Source organism: Zea mays, chromosome 8, assembly GCF_902167145.1.
Source record: "Zea mays cultivar B73 chromosome 8, Zm-B73-REFERENCE-NAM-5.0, whole genome shotgun sequence".
NCBI lineage: Eukaryota > Viridiplantae > Streptophyta > Magnoliopsida > Poales > Poaceae > Zea > Zea mays.
The window spans coordinates 153,977,011-153,995,967 of NC_050103.1; the positions used below are offsets into that span (position 1 = coordinate 153,977,011).

The window sequence follows — 18,957 nt, forward strand, 5'->3', positions numbered from 1 at the left end:
ATCCTACAAGGCTACAAGCAAGCATGAGTTGAGAGCCTATACATCGGTGGACCTAGATAACGAGTTGGATCTGAGGAGTACAAAAGAGAATATGAGACATATAAAGACAGTGATATAGAATAAAAATAATCAGACAAATGAATGTTTCCCACTTAAGACTGGCTAGAGATAGTTCGCTGCTAATAATTAGCTTATTTGGATCCAAACAAGGCTAGCTAGTAAAAAGTCTAGCTAGCTAATTGTTAGCTGATTACCTAACTAATAATTATCTTACTGGTTGGACCAAACCAGCTACTACCAGTTAGACCCGTTGAGGTTACGTAACTAATAACCGTCTTACAGGTTGGACCAAATCAGCTAACAGTTACACCTGTTCGGTAAAGTTTAGCCAGTAAACTTTGGCTTTTGATACTCTAAATAGTGATCTAAAGTGCTGTTTAAAGTTTAGTCAACCTCAGAAAAAAAAATCTTAGTTCAGTAGACTATGAAAAGTGGTCTAGACAAAAGACTACAAAATATGTTGAGTTTGTGATCCAAACTGCATATGGAGGCCGTGTTGGCTAGCGCGCGGAGCGGAGGCCCGTCGCCGGTATATATTAGTGACCCGAATTAGAGTTTGTTGTGCGTCGTCATTTACTCCTTTTGTAAGTCGCCGTCTACGGACAGCGTTTTATAAACACTGCACATATGTTGCCCATGGTTTTTCCTTCGCATTGAAATGTTTTCCACTTAAATCTGTGTGTTGTGCTCTGTGATTTGTTGGTTGATGTACTTTGTTTTCCGGCCGTTTCTGCTAACAGAATATAAGCAGGGTCTTATCTAGCTAATATTAGCTATGAGCTACTACCACTGGCAGATCGGGGGGGGGGGGGGGTCCCAGCTCCCCCACTGCATCCATGAAACTCCATTGGAGATAGCAGGAGAAAGAAGAGAGAAAAAAAAACCCGTCTGTTAGCTTGTGTTGTCTCGGCCACTAGTCAGTAGCAAATCCCCCCTCCCCCCCCCCCCCCCCCCCCCCCCCCCCCCACACCATTCCTGGATCCTACACTGGCTATTAGGTAGCTAACAATTACCAGTTATTAGACCCGAAAATGGCCTTATTTTGCGAAAGGGCTCTAGCGTAATGGCCTTATTTTCCTGAAGATCTCACCATTAGTAAGGTGTACTTCTGACCGACTTGCTTTAAATGAGTGTACTTGCAGACTGCATAATTTGCATCCAGTGCTAAATGTGAATTCAATCATACAATTGTTTTGTCAATTAATCGTTGTGGTAAAAGTTCGGAGCCGTAAATTTATACACTGATGATCTGCGTGTAATATGGAATGAATGTGGTAACATCACCTTTCGTCAAAATATTTGTGCAGAACATAGTTAAGCACTCGAGATTTTCAAATGGCGTCCTCAACGAGCATCTCATCTACTTGGCGATGACACCAGACCAGATTCTTCTATACATACCTATAAAATAAAGCATCTGGATCAGGATTAACAGAAAGAAAGGTTGTACTTCTATTTCATTTCTCAAGGTGTAAGGACTAAAAAGAAATCTGCTGCCTGCAACGCTCATTCAATGACCCTATATGCACAATATTTTACAATTCTTCCATGGTCAGAGTCACATGCATTATATGGGAGTGCATTCATTGCATTTAAAACCAGTGTGGACAACAAAAAGTAGGGCATTTGAGAATCTGTGAATAGGTGTCTGCTCGTTCAAGTCTAGGGTCATACACTTTGAAGGGCACCATGAGGCCAGGACACAATAATAACGAACATCCAATGGTCAGAAGCACATGCATTGGCTACAAGCATCCTGGAAACACCTTTAAAACAATGAAAAAATGTTTGGTGTTTCCCCATAGGTGTGTGTCTTGGGTGGTGTTTCCCTTTTCGTGAATAATGTATTGACTGTCTGGGTTTAACTTCTTTTCTTTTATATGAAAAATAGATAGACATCCTGCTTGTTGTTTTCTTAAAAACCGTAAGATAAAAAAAGAGAACAACTATTGTTAGCACGTATTGTGTACATGATTAAGAAAAGAAGATTGGTACCTTACTATCTGGGTGACCACTGACCAGGGACCATGGCTACCACCTTCGTTTATATACAACATGACACTTTTCAACCTTCACGATTTCCGACTGGAGGTATAGAATCCTGGATTGCTTGAGCGAATGTAGCAATCTTATAGGTAAAAAACCCAACAAGCATTGGTATTAACTCAAGCTGCATGAAACCATAATCCGGAACTAATATCCTGAACCACCAAAGAAAGAACACAGTTTCTTGTAAGAAGAAGCACTTCTTTCAAATGTTCTGAATCAATTGTTGAAGTTCCGAGAGAATTTCATCTGCTTACTGATTCCATCTGTTATACATCATCACAAGTACCACTGGAATAAGCAACCTTGGTTGTGCAGCAGCACTCCTGTAAGTATGAGATAACATCAAGGGTTGTCTTTATCACAAACAAGTTCTACAAGCTGCCAAGCAGCAATTTTAGATCTGTTTTCTGTTACATCTTCATGTACAATGTTGCAGAAAACAAAATAGAGTGGCCATTCTATGATAAATAAATAATTATTTACTAAGGGGATTGACTTCATATGATATTCAGATAATGAGAACCAGCATTTTTCCAAGTTCTTTTGTTAAACCGTACAAAATGATAGATTACCAAACTAAAACAATACTCTATTTTGTAATCTATCATTTTGTACGGTTTAACAAAAGAACTTGGAAAAATGGCAGCAGAATCACCTATATCATAATGCTTATATTGTATCAACCTCTTCAAGGGTCCACTGTCGTCCTGCATCAACATCTTCAAGGGTCCACTGTCGTCCTTGGTGTTGCAAGCGCTGATGGACCTCTGCGGAATCCTTCCACCACAGGGACCAGCAGCGCAGGTTTAAGACATGCGGTTTGGCACGCTCTGCGGGGGCCTTAGTCTTTTGCAATGTCTAGCACTTCTTCGTTCTTTTGTCCTGAATGTGTCATGGTGTATCTGCACAACCAATTTGTTCGGTGGCCCAGAATCACGGCAGCAGCCAGGGGCCTTCAATTGCTGCGATTCTGCTGGACCACTCAGCTTAGCCGTCGTCGTTCGTCGTCACAAGTGCTTGTCTGTCTACTACCTGCAGTGTTCTGGGAACTTCAAGGTTCATCCCAGTACCCCCTAATACCCCCTGTTCTGGATCTGGTTTGAGTGTAATGGAATTAATTTGCCACTTCCTTGGCTTGGTCTGTTTTATCATGGGTCTCAGTTGTCTACCAATGTCTCAACATAACTGCAAAATTTTGAGCTGGAATGTGCGGGGGCTCAATGAAGTAGTCAGACGTGATTCTGTGCAAGAACTAGTTCGGGATACTGGTAGTACCATTGTTTGCTTGCAGGAGACTAAACTCGCTACAATCGACGATGCAACCATCCTTCGTACCTTAGGTCAGAATTTTCTAAACAACACTGTTGTGCTGCCTGCAAATGGATCTAGAGGTGGGATTCTGCTTGCAGCTTCGAATGATTTTTTTCTCACTTTCGCAAGTGTACACCACCTCACACACTGTCTCGGCCATGATCACTATGAAGGCGGACAATTCAGTTTGGTGGATCACAGGGGTTTATGGGCCACAGTCGAGCGCTAAGAAACTTGTTTTTCTTCAAGAACTAAGTGGCCTCGCAGCACAACGTTGGACAAAGTGGTTGGCGTTAGGAGACTTCAATCTCATATATCAAGCCTCAGATAAAAATAATTGTAACTTGAATCGGCGCCTCATGGGCGCGTTCAAATCAGCGCTGGACAGCCTACAGATGAAGGAAATCCACCTCAATGGCCGCCGCTACACTTGGAGCAACGGGCAAGTGAATCCAACGCTAACAAGAATTGACAGATTTTTCTGTACAACAGAATGGGAGTTGCTTTTTCCTAGCTGCTATCTGCACTCCCTTCCCTCCCTCATGTCTGACCACACTTCGCTTCTCCTCCAAGGAGAATTGACGACGACACATAGCCCCTCTTTCCGTTTTGAAAATTTTTGGGTAAAGATGGAGGGATTCAAGGAGGCTGTTCAGGCTGCCTGGCTGAAACTGCTTCGTTCCTCCTTTACACCCATGAAGCGCCTTCATATCAAATTAGCGCGTGCAGCAAAGGCCATCAAACTATGGCGTAAGACCAAAGTGGGAGACATGAGATTACAACTTGCAATTTCCAAAGAATTAATCCTCCGATTCGAAACTGCTCAAGAGGAGCATGTGCTCACCCAAGAGGAACTGGATCTCCTGAAGGCACTCAAAGCCAGAGCATTGGGAATTGCTGTAATTGAAAAATCGAGGATCCGTCAACGGGCTCACCTCACTCGCATTAGGTTGGGCGACGCGAACACTAAGATCTTCCACCTATCTGCTAGCTCCAGAGCGCGTAAGAACTTCATCCATTGCTTGCAGCCCCCAATTGGAAACTTAGAGGTAGCCCATGAGGAAAAAGAAAAGATCATTCAGGAACACTTCAAATCTCACCTAGGGACAACCCCGGAGAGAGGGATCACCCTCAACTGGCCGGCTTTAGCTTTAGCGCAACATGACCTCTCATCGCTAGAAGCGTCGTTCTCCCTCGAAGAAATAAATGAAACAATCTTCTCAATGCCGAGCAATAAAGCACCAGGCCCGGATGGCTTTACAGGTTTATTCTTCAAGGTTATATAGATGAGTCAGTCTATGTTAGTGTCGTTCAGGCCGCCGTAAGGCGTCAGTTGTACCCCGGTCTATTTTAGACCTTGTTTATTTCTTCTTTTAATATAATGATACTCAGCTCTCCTGCGTGTTTGAGAAAAAAAAGTAGGCTGGGATATCATCAAGGAGGACGTTCTTGAGGCTTTTCACCAACTTCATAACATGAATGGGGCGGATTTTCGTTTACTCAACTCTGCCAACATCGTGCTTATCCCCAAGAAGCTGGATGCTTTGACAGTGGGTGACTACCGCCCCATCAGTTTGATACACAACATTGCAAAAATCTTCTCCAAACTGCTTGCTAACCGGCTGGCCCCCCTCCTCAACACTCTAATCTCCAAGTCCCAAAGTGCCTTCATCAAGAAAAGATGTATACAAGACAAGTTCCTTTATGTACATAACGTAGTTAGAAGACTACACAAGCAGAAAAAACCGGCGCTCTTCCTGAAGCTTGACATCCAGAAGGCTTTCGACACAGTTAATTGGGGTTATCTCCTGGAAGTCCTCCAGACCATGAGTTTTGGCCCTCGTTGGCGTGAGTGGATTTCCATCCTTTTTGGGTCCGCCTCATCTCGAGCCCTCCTCAATAGCCGACAAGGAGCAAACATCCAACACAGGAGAGGAGTTAGGCAGGAAGACCCCCTTTCCCCTATGTTGTTCATCCTTGCCATTGATCCGCTGCAGCGTATCCTGGACCTTGCAGCCAGAAATGGGATCCTTTCCCCCATTCCGCTAACTACAGCAAAACTGAGGACTGCTCTCTATGTCGATGTTGTTGCTATCTTTATCAACCCCTCTAGAGAAGACCTCATGGCGGTCAAAGACATCCTGCACGCTTTTGGCTGCGCCTCGGGCTTGGTCACCAACCTTGAGAAGAGCTCTATCCACCCGATAAGATGTGATAACATTGACCTAGACCACGTGTTCCAGCCGTTCCAAGGGACCCGGGGGACCTTCCCGTGTCGTTACCTGGGCCTCCAACTTCACACCCGGGCGCTCCAGAGAATTCATGTCCAACCTCTGATCGAGAAAATCCGGAACCGTCTGGCCGGATGGAAAGGAAGCATGCTCAATCGACCTGGCCGTCTCACGCTTAGATCTTCCGTCCTATTCGCCATGCCCACATATCACTTGTCGGTCTTTCCCCTCGCGACATGGACCCGTAAACGCATCGATAGGATACGCCGCTCCTTCCTCTGGAAAGGAAAGGCTGAATCAAATGGAGGCCATTGTCTCGTGGCTTGGCCACTAGTCAGCAAGCCCAAAACCCTAGGCGGTCTGGGCATCCTCAACCTCGACAAATTCAGTTGCGCCCTCCGGCTAAGATGGCTTTGGAAGAGGTGGACGGGAGAGGATCACCCTTGGAAAGGGTTTGATGTGCCTTGTAACCTTGCGGACAGGCTCCTCTTTAGCGCCTCCACCATCGTCACCGTTGGAGATGGCAAGACAGCCAAATTCTGGCACGACAGTTGGCTTGATGGCATGGCGCCAAGAAACCTAGTACCACACCTCTTCGAGCTAGTCTCAAGAAAGAACAAGTTAGTTGCCATTGAGATCAATGACGGGAATTGGATTAGGTCGTTGAGAGGCAAGATTACCTCCACGGTGCAGATCGAGGAATTCGTCTCTCTCTGGTTTAGACTCCATGATTTCCACCTCCAACCACAGGTGCCGGATTCCATTACCTGGAAATGGAACCCCGACGGTGTCTTCACGATAAAATCAGTCTACAATGCGCAATTCATCGGATCGTACAGCCACATTAATTCTGATTTTGTATGGCAGGCACGGGCAGTGGCAAAAGTGCAAGATTTTTGCTTGGATTCTTCTACCGGACAAGCTCTTTACTGCTAACAATCTTGCCACTTGGGGTTGGCCGCACCAACCAAAATGCTCCCTCTGCAATGGTCCCTTGGAGACCGGCCCCCACCTCTGTTTGCATTGCCCTTTTGCCCGTGCGGTGTGGCATCATATTCTAGTTTGGGAGGGCTTGAGCCTCCCGGTCCAGGCTGACCCTACTCACTTCTCCAGCATAAAAGACTGGTGGGAAGCTACATCCTCCCCGCTCCCAAAGAACCAAAAGCGTGACTTCAACGACTTCATGATATACACCCTGTGGAACATCTGGAAGGAGAGAAACCGGAGGATATTCGAAAACAGCGCCATCACCCCTATTCAATTAGCCTTGAAGATTAAAGAGGACGTGTTCACTTTCAAGAGAGCCATGTTCCTCCAGTATTAGGGTTGCTGCAGTGGTTAAGCTGATTTGTGCGGGTCTGTTGGGAGCGTTCCTCACGTTGTGTTTGCTAGTCTGTCTTGTCTCGGTCCTCGGACCTGTACAGTGTGTTTTCTGAACTCTATCCTTTTAATGATTAGGCAGAGCTCCTACCATTTCCTTAAAAAAACAATACTACTCTGTTTTGTCTGCATGAAAATAAGATGCTAAAACCTTCAAGATCAACCAAAACAGGTCTGGAACTCTGGACATGTCAACAAAAGGTGCTGTGCTGCGTCACAACAAGAAGGTAATAACTGAATTTGATCTCCACAATCTACCTTGAAACTGAAACACAACTCTACAGAAGACCTCATAGGAAAAATATCTTTAGTCTGCATGTTTAGTTTACTGTCAAAGGTTGTCAAATATTATTTTTATTCAAAGGAGCTGAATATGAGTAACTTTCAACTTTGAAAATAGAACTGACAATCCTGTAGAATGAGGTCAGAAACTAAATTTAGCACAAACTGACTGTGCCAAACCGAAAGTCTAAGTACATTTTATATTTTTATTCAAGAGCCTATCTGCAAACGTGGTTTGTGAAATAAGTAAATGAGTAACTGAAGGGAGCATACTTGACAGTTTCTCCAGTTCCACCTGCTAGGGAATCTATACTGGTTCCAAGCATGCGGAGATACACCAATGATCCAATCAACCCTGCACCAAAGCTGAAGAGTAACTGATGTCAGTTAAAAGTAAATCAATCCTAGTAGTAACCAAAAAATACATTTTCGAACTTTATCTCTACAAAGACAGCCAAAACTAAAAATTATCTACGTCACATGAGAAGGTAGCAAGAAAATAAATAAACTCATACCTGACAGCAATTTCAGGAGTGTATGAAATATAAGCAGAGATTACACCAACGCCACCAATGCCTAAAGTGAACCACTGTAATCTTTGTTTCAGCTGCAAATATGAAAGTTATCAAAGACCAATAGATAATCTATGCATACTCCATTTTCAAGAGCACATTAATACTGGGACACATAAAATGTGCAGCATGCAACTCTTGAAAGAGGTTACATGCCCAAGAAAATGACTACCTGTAAGTAGTCTTCTCTGGACCGAGCTGCCAATACCTTAGGGTCTCCTTGCTGCACTCTTGACTTTGACTCCCTTAGTATAACATCCTGAAATGGGACCAAAAGAACGAGACAAAGTTTATGAAAATACTACAAAGAATATTGTACAAACCGCCATATGTAGGAGTACTTGATGTAAAACATTGTGGACATAATTTGTAAGATTGTTATACACCAGGCAGAGGATCTAGAGCAACTAACAAGTCAGTTAAAGGACTGTAGTTACTTACACTTCCACCAGTGGCTGCCTTGGCCGCTCTGTCCCACTTTGCCTGCTCCCTGCGAGTAGGGACTAGCCTCCATCTAGGAGCGCTGGCTCCATTCACAGCCTACATCAGTATTTGAATAACACAACTTGTGTCACCACACACCGTCTCCAGCAAGCAAAGGAGGGTCATAATTAATAAAGAAAAGGGAATTGAAATTTGAATAAAGGGAAATCAATCTCACCTCAGCACCAATTGCCCGTCCTCTCCAGGCAGCCTCAACCTGGGTTTGCAAGATTGGCCTGGTCGGCGCCTGAAGCTCCTGGCTCAGATCAACCTCCACGCTGTAATCGATTCAAAGACCACTCAACTTTGCATAGTAATTGTCGGAACAACAAGTGGTGAGCAGAGAGTTTGCTTGATAATCAGGTGGGGTGAGGGTGTGACCTGTCAAGGCTCATTGCGCGGTTGATGCTCAGAAACCCGGACTCCCCCTCCTCATCCACCTGTCCACACGATTTTTTTGTTCAGAACCTAACTAGACTCTAAGCTCGATGAAAAGTTTGAGACAGCTACGAAGAAGCAGGCGAGTTCGTTCGCTAAATCGAATAGGTTTGTGAGGGAACTCGAGATATACTATACATACCGGCGCAAGGCGGGTGATGGTGGGTTCTGCATCGGCGCCGCCGTTGGCGATGACGCGTTCCATGTGGGGGAGGAAGTCCTTGTTCCAGATGAAGTCGTCGGTGTTCCCCACGGGGTCGCGGTCCTCCTTCCCCCACCAGTACTTGCGCGGCTTGATGGTGGCCGGCCCACCGCCGTACTCACCCGGTGCCATCCCCGTCGACCACTTCTGCGGTTTCTTCTTTGGTAGGATCACCTTCACCGGCCTCCGCCCTGCGGTATCCGCCACAGCAGGCGCCGGCACCGCCTCGTCCGAGGCCGCCGAGGCGCACAGCGGCCGCACTGCCGCGGCGCGGGTGGAGGAGGCGACGGCGAGCAGCGACATGACCAGGAGGGGGCTCTCAAATTCTCCGGAAATATCTTGGCGGGAGGAGGAGCGAAGAGCGGAGAGTGGAAGCCGCAGACGCGGGGAGCGGACCAGTGGCAGCCGAGAGAGTGATCCGGAACTGGGACGGCTGAACGGGAGATCGTCGACTCAAATCTTGTTTCTATTTTTTGTGTGGCTGCTAGCCTATCCTGCAGTGTTTTATTTTATTTTATTTCCATCCAGACTTATCTCGAATTAATATGTCTCGAGTACTGTAGATACACGTGGTTCTCCAAGCAAGACCTTATTTGGAAACTTGTATTTTTTTAGTTTTTAGCCAATACTATAGTATTTAATGATATCATGATATTGGAAACTAAAAGGTATTTGGTTGATACAGATAAAACACAATTTTGAATATCATGGTTTATCTAAAACCGTGATATTTTTGGAGTTTTAAAAACTCAACTCAAGACATCAGTTTTCTTCTGTTATCTCTACAAATACTTTGGTTTTCTAATGGAACCAAACATACCTCAGTTTTAAGTAATAGTGTGATTTTACTATGGTAAGATAATATCGTAGTATTTGTGTCATGTACAATTGTAAGTATTTTTAAACTACATTACCAAATAGACCCTAAGAAATTTGTTCATACAACCTAATGTATCTAAATCTTGTATATTATTCACTAGATACCCTCAATATAGGTCATTTACGTGGGTTGTATGAGTGTAACGGTATCAAGAATTACATAACCGTGCTAGAGATGTTCCTTCGTCAAGATACGTCTTTTGTATTTTTTTTACACTTACCCTCTTGAATACCTCTTAAAATACGAATCATTTATATACGTTGTACATGCCCTAAACAGCGTAGCGTAACGAAGGATATGATGCTATATTAGCATGTAGCTTATGGTTACAGGTCATGACACAGAGTTCGAAGCGTAATCTATAGCGTCGAGTTAGTTGATATGACACTGAACAATAAATATGATGGGCAAGAGCTTTATGTCAACCGTCCAGCACCATGCATCGACTTCAGAGGGGCATGTGGTGACAGAGAGATGCCACCTTGAGGCATGTACAACCATATTTAATATATAGTTTTTGATGGGTCTTTAAGGGGTTAAATGTAAAAAATATAAGAGAGTCCGTCCATACATAATATCTCTTGACAACATTTATAATGTGACTGATTTTAAAGACACCACATTATATTATGCAGATTCTTAGATATCTCTCGTGCATGGAAAATTGATCAGAGTGCTCTAGATTGTACATATCCTTCGAAGTATGTCAAAGGAACTGGAGGGCTTTGGACCCCGACTAATTTGGGGGTTGATCCCTAGGGCAGAGAACCCCACAAATGCCAGATTGGCTCCTAGCTGAACCAAGCTAATAGATTCTTGACGACCGTGTTGCCTGTATCCAAGGGTATGTCTTCCTTCGGACGCTGGCAATCACTAATAAAGTGATTTATAATACAATCATATCGTACTGGGTTATGGGTGTGCTTGTTTATGAGGTCAACTCACCTTGCCTTACTAGCACTAGCAACGATGGCCTCACCATCTTAGGTGAGCCTATTCGGCTAGCTCGCTTGAGATAGCAAGGAAAACAACATTTAAACCTTGCTCCCACAATCCTCTAGAAAAGATTACTCGAGATCCAAATGACAGATGTCCTAGCTCTTGACCTAGTAAAGAAACCAGTCGCATGTTTAGGACCAGTTAAAGAAACTAATAGCCTCTTTGGTTCTTTGTTGAGAGGAGCCTGACTCAAACATGGGAAGTAGACTCTAGCTAGACATGCTGTGAGGATGCAAGTTGTCGTGTTTGGTTCCATGAATTTTAGAGGCCATAGGGAAGAGAGCGTTTGTTTGGTTACCTCTATTGGGATATGTCACGTCAAATTGCAATAAAAATAAGCACTAAAATCATATTTATTTTATTTAAGACAATTGTATACCCTTTATTTTATAGTATTACTTTGAAATATACCATTATACATGAAATTAAACCAATAACATATTAATAATATCATTAACTTGCTAATATCTTGCATCCCACAAGCCTAGCTCTAGAAAAACATATCTTATTCTCATTTCTCGAGAGCTGCTTTTACATGCATGGAGCCTAACCAACATCTACATCTAGACAACCAAACACTATATTGCATTAGGAGAGTGTTGGGGACTTGTTCTCAAATGCTATGAATTAAGAATAAGGCAACATAAAATGTTAAATATCAATGTCCTTCGTCCGTTGAAGCATTATCTCCACAAGGATTTAATGAAGTTCGGACGAAGACCATGAGCAGAATATTACGAAGGTTTCACCTTCGTAATTAAACTTACAAAATAATACAAAGTAATATAAAATGTGAATCATTAAAGATAAACATACCAGAAATAAATGACATTAAGCGTATATCTTATTATATGAATCTAAGATGTTTGAACATAATGTTTAAATACATTTATACCTTTGCCTTGACAAATAATAATTTCCGAGTGATGCGTTTGCAATTACAGGAATGCGTGAACAGTAAAGGAATATTGTTCACTATTTATAGGCACAGGACACAGCCTGTGAGGAATTACAATCATGTCCCTCATAAAAGTTTACAACATTGACTCAGACCCTTATGGACTAAAAGGTCATTCTATCTTTAAGTCGGTTCGATCCTTCATCTTCGGATATGCTGTAATATCGAAGCTTCATGAATGGTACCTTCGGCATCACGTACGAGCAGCTTCAGCCGAAGCTGTTTCTTTCCGCAGGACCTTCGGCGACGAAGCATGGTCCCAACAGTAGCCCCTTCGCGGTGCTAGATCGTTTTTCGTAACGAGCTTGACCCGTGAAAAAAGTCTTAGGCTTCAGGAAGCCGAAGGTCCGAAAAACACCTTCCCTGAGCTCGTTGTCGAGAAACGATACAGTTTTCGAGCGCGGAGCGGTCCCACCATACAGGTTCACTTTTTGGTTTTTGTGGACCACCGTGCAGTGGGTGCGAGCGACAGTTTTCCCGGTGTAAAAATCCTGACGATTCATCTTCTTACCTGCAGCACTATATAAACAGACAGGTAGGTGTGAAGTTACCACAACATTCATTGCTATTGCACTGTTTTGCTGCCAAAATTTTAACCATAGCCGAAGCTTGACTTTCGCATTCAAACGAAGCTCCAGTTTAGTCTCTGCTTCGTCAGAAGAAGAGCTTCGGAAAAAAGATTATTAATTTGCAAGGAATTTTTAAGAAATTCAAAATCAAATGGCTAGAGTGCGCTCTACTGCTAGAGTTGAGCGTGATGGAGATGAGGCCGAAGCTGCTGAAGCTGTTCCAATTTCTGAAGCGATGAAGCGCTCCGGGCTAGTTACAGCAGAGGACACACCTGCTGCCGAAGCAACACAAGCTGATGTTGAAGAAGTTGGTTCTGAGGATGAACTCAGCTGCGGGGTACCAACTAAACCTAGTCATTTGGACTTTGGAAAGTCCACCATCTCTGAAGCTGACCTTCAAAAAATGGTGAAGCTGGGCTACTTCAGCGAAGCGAAAAAGGAGCTGGTTCGTTTTGGTGGAGAAGAAACTACTCCGAAGCCTTCATCAGCTGACCCCTAATGCCATTGTTAGATTAAGTGTTTATATCTGGGCCCTTCGTAGTCAAGGAGTGGAACCGTTCGGCGAAGGTTTCTGCCGAGTCCATGAACTACACTATCAGACTAAAGCCAAGGGAGATGGTCTTCATGAGAATTTTGGATGTTACAACTTTGCTTATCGCAAGACTACGAAGTTTCCAGTGATAAGCTACCGAAGCAAGTGGCCAGCCGGATGGAAATCTGAGTGGTTTTATGTTAAAGTTGATAAAGATGAAGATAAACTGGTCCAGAGTCCACTGGAGCTAACCTTCGGAGAAACGAGGCCCCGATGCAACATGATAAGGGGGAGCCCGAGCCAAATTGCTATGGCTGAATTTCGCGTGATTTCAGATCACATTGGCACTAGAGACTTGGTACAGTAATTTCTGGCTTTTAAAGTGTTCCCAACAATGAGGGATTGGGAAATGCCGAAGCTGGAGGGGGAAAAGAAAAAGGGAGAACTTATTCGATTGCCTTATTTTTTACAAGTTTAAGAAACACTTTAAAAAACCCTGCCAGGAGTGGTTGAACTCAATCGAGATTATGTGCAATGATATCCTCGGAAATTATTCTAAGAAGGAAGATCAGTTGATGACAGCAGCCTTCGGTAGTTGCCCCAAACGAAGGTTGAATCGGGTGTTAGATGCCTTGAAGTTTGACTATCCTGATTACGAGCAACTGGGCGGAGATGCCGAAGGCCCGAAGAGAAAAAGAATTGCCAGCGCCCTTGACAAGGAAAGCACCAAATTGGCCAAAAAGAAAAAAGAAATTTCTGAAAAGCTGAGCCCTGAGCCGAAGGTAGCTGCTTCAAGAAAAAGAAAAGCTGCATCTCCAGAACCAAAGACATTGGTCCGAGAGGAGGAAGTTCCTGCGACACCTTCTGCTGCCGAAGTAGAAGAGATTCTGAAGGTAATGACTGAATCTTTGCCTGTCAAGCTAAGTCCGCTGGCACCGGAACTGACGAAGTTTTTTCAGAAGGACAAAGAAGCTTCGGCAGCAGAAAGTCCTGCAAAGCCGAAAAAGCGAAGAATGATCCAAGTGACAGATGTGATTCATCAGACACCGCCAGCGGTATCGGCGTCAAAAATTGTTATTGCCGAAACCGCCGAAGCCGAAGCCGCCGCAGCCGAAGCTACCGGAGCCGAAACCACTGAAGTTGAAACCGCCGGAGGCAAAGCTACCGGAGCCGAAGTCACCGAAGCCGAAGTCGGGACCACCGAAGATTCGAACCTGGAAACCACACTTGATGTTATTGACAATATACTTCTGAAAATGGCTGAAGAAGAAGCTGCTGTAGCTGCGGTGAACACGGCTACTGAAAAAGGAAAAGAGCCGGTTGAAGACATTTTGGAGGAAGGAAATTTTAACTTTCAAGATTTACTTGGACAAGAATTAACAAGTGTTGAAAAAGAAGAGCTGAAGAAATATGTCATATCCTGCGGATATAAACCAAGGTCTATGCTATTTGGTGGGGTCAACGAAGGGAAGCTAAGATGCCTTCGGAATCGCACCGAGGCCAAAGTTGTTAGGACCTTCTCCAAAAGCGTTGGCCTGCCGAAGATAGAAGCGGACCTTTGCAGGTACCAGCGACAACATATCGCCGGTAGCTTGCTTTATGCTAATTTTAAGGTAAAAATATTATTATTATTTTATTATTATTTTTATGTCGTTTTCTGACGAAGGTTGTTTTGGCAGAGTATACTATTAAGTAAAGTGCTAAAAATGCAACAAGATCTTGAAGAGGAGAAAAACAAAGCTATCATCAAAGATTTAGAAGACAAAGTTGAAAATTACGAAGCTGTTCTGAAGAAGAAAGACTTCGTCATTCAGGATCTTGAAATCATAGCTAAAGAACACGAAGCTGCTTTAGAAAAGAAAGACTTCGTTATTCATTCTATGGAAGGCTCCTTGGCTGAGGTCCAAGCCGAAAATGACAGTTTAAAGAATGAATTGCTCAAAAAGTCAGAAAAATCTGAGCAGGAAAAGAAGAACCTTGAAACAAGTCTCAAGACTGAGATCGAGAAAAAATCAAATTTGCAAAAATCATTGAAGGAACTTCAAGAGAAATGCCTAAATTTCGGCAGCCGATGCGTTCAGCGGCTGAAGGATGTGTTTCACTCTATCGGAGCCAGCTCTGAAAAATTTTCACCTTCAGCTGAAAACCTGCCCAGCACCTTGGAATATATTGAAGGCGAGGTTGATGCTCTTGACGAAGTTATTGCTGGGCATGCTGACTTCTGCGCCCTGGTAGCTTCTCGAGGCACAGCTACCGCTTTTCTGAAGGCTGGTTGTACGCACGAAAAAATTGTAAATAGACCAAACTTCAGCTTGTCAGCAGCAGATTTGGTTGATATCCCAAGCCTAGCCCGAAGCATCGGAATAGATTTATGACCCAGATTTGGGTAAATGGCGGGCGAAAAATGGCTGGTGACGAAGCTCGAAGCCATCTTAAGCCGGTGAGAAACTTTATATTTGTTACTTTTATCTTCTCCTTGAAATTTGCACCTTTCTTATTCTGCTTTTTAATATGTGCAGGATGACGAAGCTGAAGTATGACAGGCTGAAACTTAATAGTTGCTATAATAGACTTTTCCTGTAAAAAATTCTGGAGAGATCTTTGTAATATAATTATGGAAGAAAAACTTATGTAAATTTGTACATACCTTGTAATATATCTTGTCTCCTTTATCCGTGTACAATCTGCTTTGCTGTGAACGAAACTACACTTTTGAGCCGAAGGCGAAAAACACCTTCCCTTCTTTTCGTACACAACGAAGCATGAAAATTTCCTCTTTCTTCGAAATTTTTCCTCATTGCCAAAGCATCTGTCTTTTTTGTGTGGTATGATGATGATGATTCTATATATGTCTAAATGAATGTTTATGAATGCAAATGACATGATGTAATGTATCGTGCAAATGAATATCGGAACACATATTCAAAACCATAATCATAGCCCTTCATCCCCTTGGGAATGATTCAAATCTTTTTGCCGTTTACTTTTTGGTGTATCAGCGCTGACTTTTCGCTGTAAGCCTCCCTTAGGAGCTTCTTCGCCTTTTACTTTCGGCGGAATCAGCGTTTATTTTTCGCTGTAAGCCTCCCTTAGGAGCTTCTTCGCCTTTTACTTTCGGCGGAATCAGCGTTTATTTTTCGCTGTAAGCTCCGCATTCCCTTAGGAACGACTTTTGAGCTTCTCCCTGTTTTCTTTTTTATTTTTCCTTTGCATTTACATTTACATTTTTGGGGGATATCACTCTTATAGAATTGAAACAAGGAAAAGAAAAATTACATGTTGTGGCCCCATTAAAAACCTTTCTCCCCCTTTGGAAAGGAAAAGGGTGCCACAAAAAAGAATAGAAAAAATTACATCAAGCTAAACATAATATCGCCGAAGCTCATCCGCATTCCATGATCTAGGAATGTCGTTGTCGTCCATATCCTTCAATCTGTAGGAACCGGGTCTTGACGAAGATACTACCAAAAAAGGTCCTTCCCACTTCAGCTGTAATTTGCCTACTGTCTCAGGGTTGGCTACCCTTCGGAGCACCAAGTGTCCTGGTTCAATGTTCTTCACCCTAACATTTCTATCACGCCATTTTATTGTTTCAGCTTGATATTTGTTGATGTTTTCCACAGCTTGAAGCCTGATCCCTTCTATAGTATCTTTTTCCACAGAGTAATCAGCTTCATCTTCACCTTCTGCCGAAGCTACTATTCTTATTGATCCTGCTTTGGCTTCTTCCAGAGTTATTGCTTCGTCACCAAACAATAGTTTGAATGGCGTAAAGCCTGTTGATCTTGATACTGTTGTGTTATGGCTCCACACCATTTTGATTAACTCGTCTGGCCACTTTCCCCTGGGCTGATTGAAGATTAACTTCATTATTCCTGTCATTATGATCCCATTAGCTCTTTCAACAAGTCCATTTGACTCTGGATGTCGAACTGATGCGAAATGGATCTTCGTGCCAATTTGATCGCAAAATTCTCTGAAAGCTTCGGAATCAAACTGTGTCCCATTATCCACAGTAATGGCCTTCGGCACTCCGAAGCGACAAATAATATTTTGCCAGAAAAACTTTTGAATAGTGACCGAAGTTATTGTGGCTAAAGGCTTTGCCTCAATCCACTTAGAGAAATATTCCACTGCCACTACAACATACCTTAAGTTGCCTTGTGCTGGTGGTAACAGACCTAACAAATCAAGGCCCCACCTTTGCAACGACCAAGTGGGTTGTATTAACTGAGTTAAAGACGAAGGTTGTTTTTGGTCTCTTGCACATTTCTGACAACCTTCGCACTTTTGGACTAATTCCGCTGCATCCGAAGCTGCCTTTGGCCAATAAAATCCTTGACGGAAAACTTTTCCAAGCAAAGGCCTAGATCCAATGTGAGATCCACATAGGCCTGCGTGTATTTCCTTCATCAATTCTATACCTTCGGCTCTGGATAAACACTTGAGTAACGGGGAACAGACCCCACACTTGTATAGTTCCCCTTCTATTATAACATATGGTCGAGCTCTTGCCTCTATCCTCCTGTTATAAGCTTCGTCATCTGAAAGAAAGTTGCCCTGAAGGAAAGAGATGATCTCAGTTCTCCAGTCTTCACTATAAACAGGGGATATGTTGAGGACCGCTCTTTCAAGAAGCTCAACCGAAGGTGCTTTTATTGTTTCGAAAAATACTTCCGAAGGTAAGGGCAGCCCCTGTGCTGCTGACTTAGCTAATAAATCAGCATATTCATTTTCTCCACGAGGAATATTTTTAACAGAGAACCCTTCAAAGGAAGCCTCAATCCTTCGGACCGTGTCTAGATATTTTTGAAGCTTCGGATCTCTTGCTTTATAACTTTTATCAATATGACCAGAAATGACTTGGGAATCAGTTTTTAGAACCGCCCTTCTGATTCCCATCGCCTTTAACTTCCGAAGGCCCAAAAGTAAAGCTTCGTACTCAGCAATATTATTTGTGCAACTGAAATCAAGTCTTGTTGCATAACAAGTTTTAACTTTGGAAGGTGCAATCAACACAACAGCTGCTCCTGCTCCGAAGGTTCCCCAAGATCCATCGCAAAATACTGTCCAAACTTCAACATCTTTATTCGTTTCTTCTTCCTGAGCCCCTGGCGTCCAGTCAGTAATGAAGTCTGCCAATGCTTGAGATTGAATCGAAGATCTATGCACATAATCAATACAGAATTCATTAAGCTTCGCGACCCATTTTCCAACCCTTCCAGTAGCTTCTCTATTTCTCATAATATCCTTCAACGGTTGTGAAGAAGGAACAACTATATTGTATGCCTGAAAATAATGCCGAAGCTTCCTGGAGGCCATTAAAACAGCATACAGTACCTTCTCCAACTCTGTGTAATTTTTCTTTGATAAACTAAGAACTTCGGATACAAAGTATATTGGGGCTTGCTTTTTTATTTGACCTTCAAGCTTCTCCTGGACAAGTGCTGCACTTACCGCTGAGTGCGAAGCTGCCACATATAACAACAGAGGAGCCCCTGGCGTTGGTGGAGTTAGTGTTGTTAGGTCTATCAAATATGGCTTCAGCTCTTCGAAGGCTTTCTGCTGAACTGGTCCCCATTGGAAAACTTCAGCTGACTTCAACACTTCGAAAAATGGTAAATTTCTCTCTGCTGATCTAGATATAAATCTATTGAGAGATGCCAGTCTTCCTGTCAATCTTTGAGCCCCCTTTTTTGTACTTGGTGGCTCCATTCGAAGGATAGCTTCGATTTTATTTGGATTAGCTTCAATCCCTTTTGTTGAGACTAGACAACCAAGAAATTTCCCTTTCTTTACTCTGAAGACACATTTTTTTGGGTTCAACTTTAAACCAGCCTGTCTAAAATTAGCGAAGGTCTCCTACAGATCAGCAATGTGATTATCTTGCTTTGTGCTTTTTACAATGATATCATCAACATAAGTTAACACATTTTTGCCTATCTGAGAATGAAGAACCTTCGCTGTCATTCTGCTGAAGCTTCCTCCTGCATTCTTGAGCCCCTCAGGCA

At 43.2% G+C, this 18,957-nt stretch overlaps 1 protein-coding gene across 1 annotated transcript; it reads right to left on the reverse strand.

Moving 5' to 3' along the window:
- Window positions 1-1,179: 1,179 nt before the first annotated feature.
- On the reverse strand, window positions 1,180-9,434 carry LOC100384340 (uncharacterized). Its single transcript, NM_001176891.2, has 10 exons — window positions 8,949-9,434; window positions 8,750-8,808; window positions 8,547-8,646; window positions 8,327-8,425; window positions 8,058-8,144; window positions 7,829-7,920; window positions 7,587-7,679; window positions 2,364-2,432; window positions 2,056-2,261; window positions 1,180-1,461 (listed from the first exon to the last, which is right to left on the reverse strand). The coding sequence occupies exons 1-9, from the start codon at window positions 9,309-9,311 to the stop codon at window positions 2,126-2,128; spliced, it is 1,098 nt and encodes a 365-aa protein (NP_001170362.2). The 5' UTR covers window positions 9,312-9,434; the 3' UTR covers window positions 1,180-1,461; window positions 2,056-2,125.
- Between the last annotated feature and the right edge of the window lie 9,523 nt (window positions 9,435-18,957).

Excerpts from the sequence above, each read along its gene's own strand:
- LOC100384340 (NM_001176891.2), bottom strand. The coding sequence starts at position 9,311 with ATGTCGCTGCTCGCCGTCGCCTCCTCCACCCGCGCCGCGGCAGTGCGG. Across the intron at positions 8,647-8,749 it reads CGCGCAATGAGCCTTGACAG|CGTGGAGGTTGATCTGAGCC; the intron begins GTCACACCCTCA and ends AATCGATTACAG. Across the intron at positions 7,921-8,057 it reads CCAGAGAAGACTACTTACAG|CTGAAACAAAGATTACAGTG; the intron begins GTAGTCATTTTC and ends TCATATTTGCAG.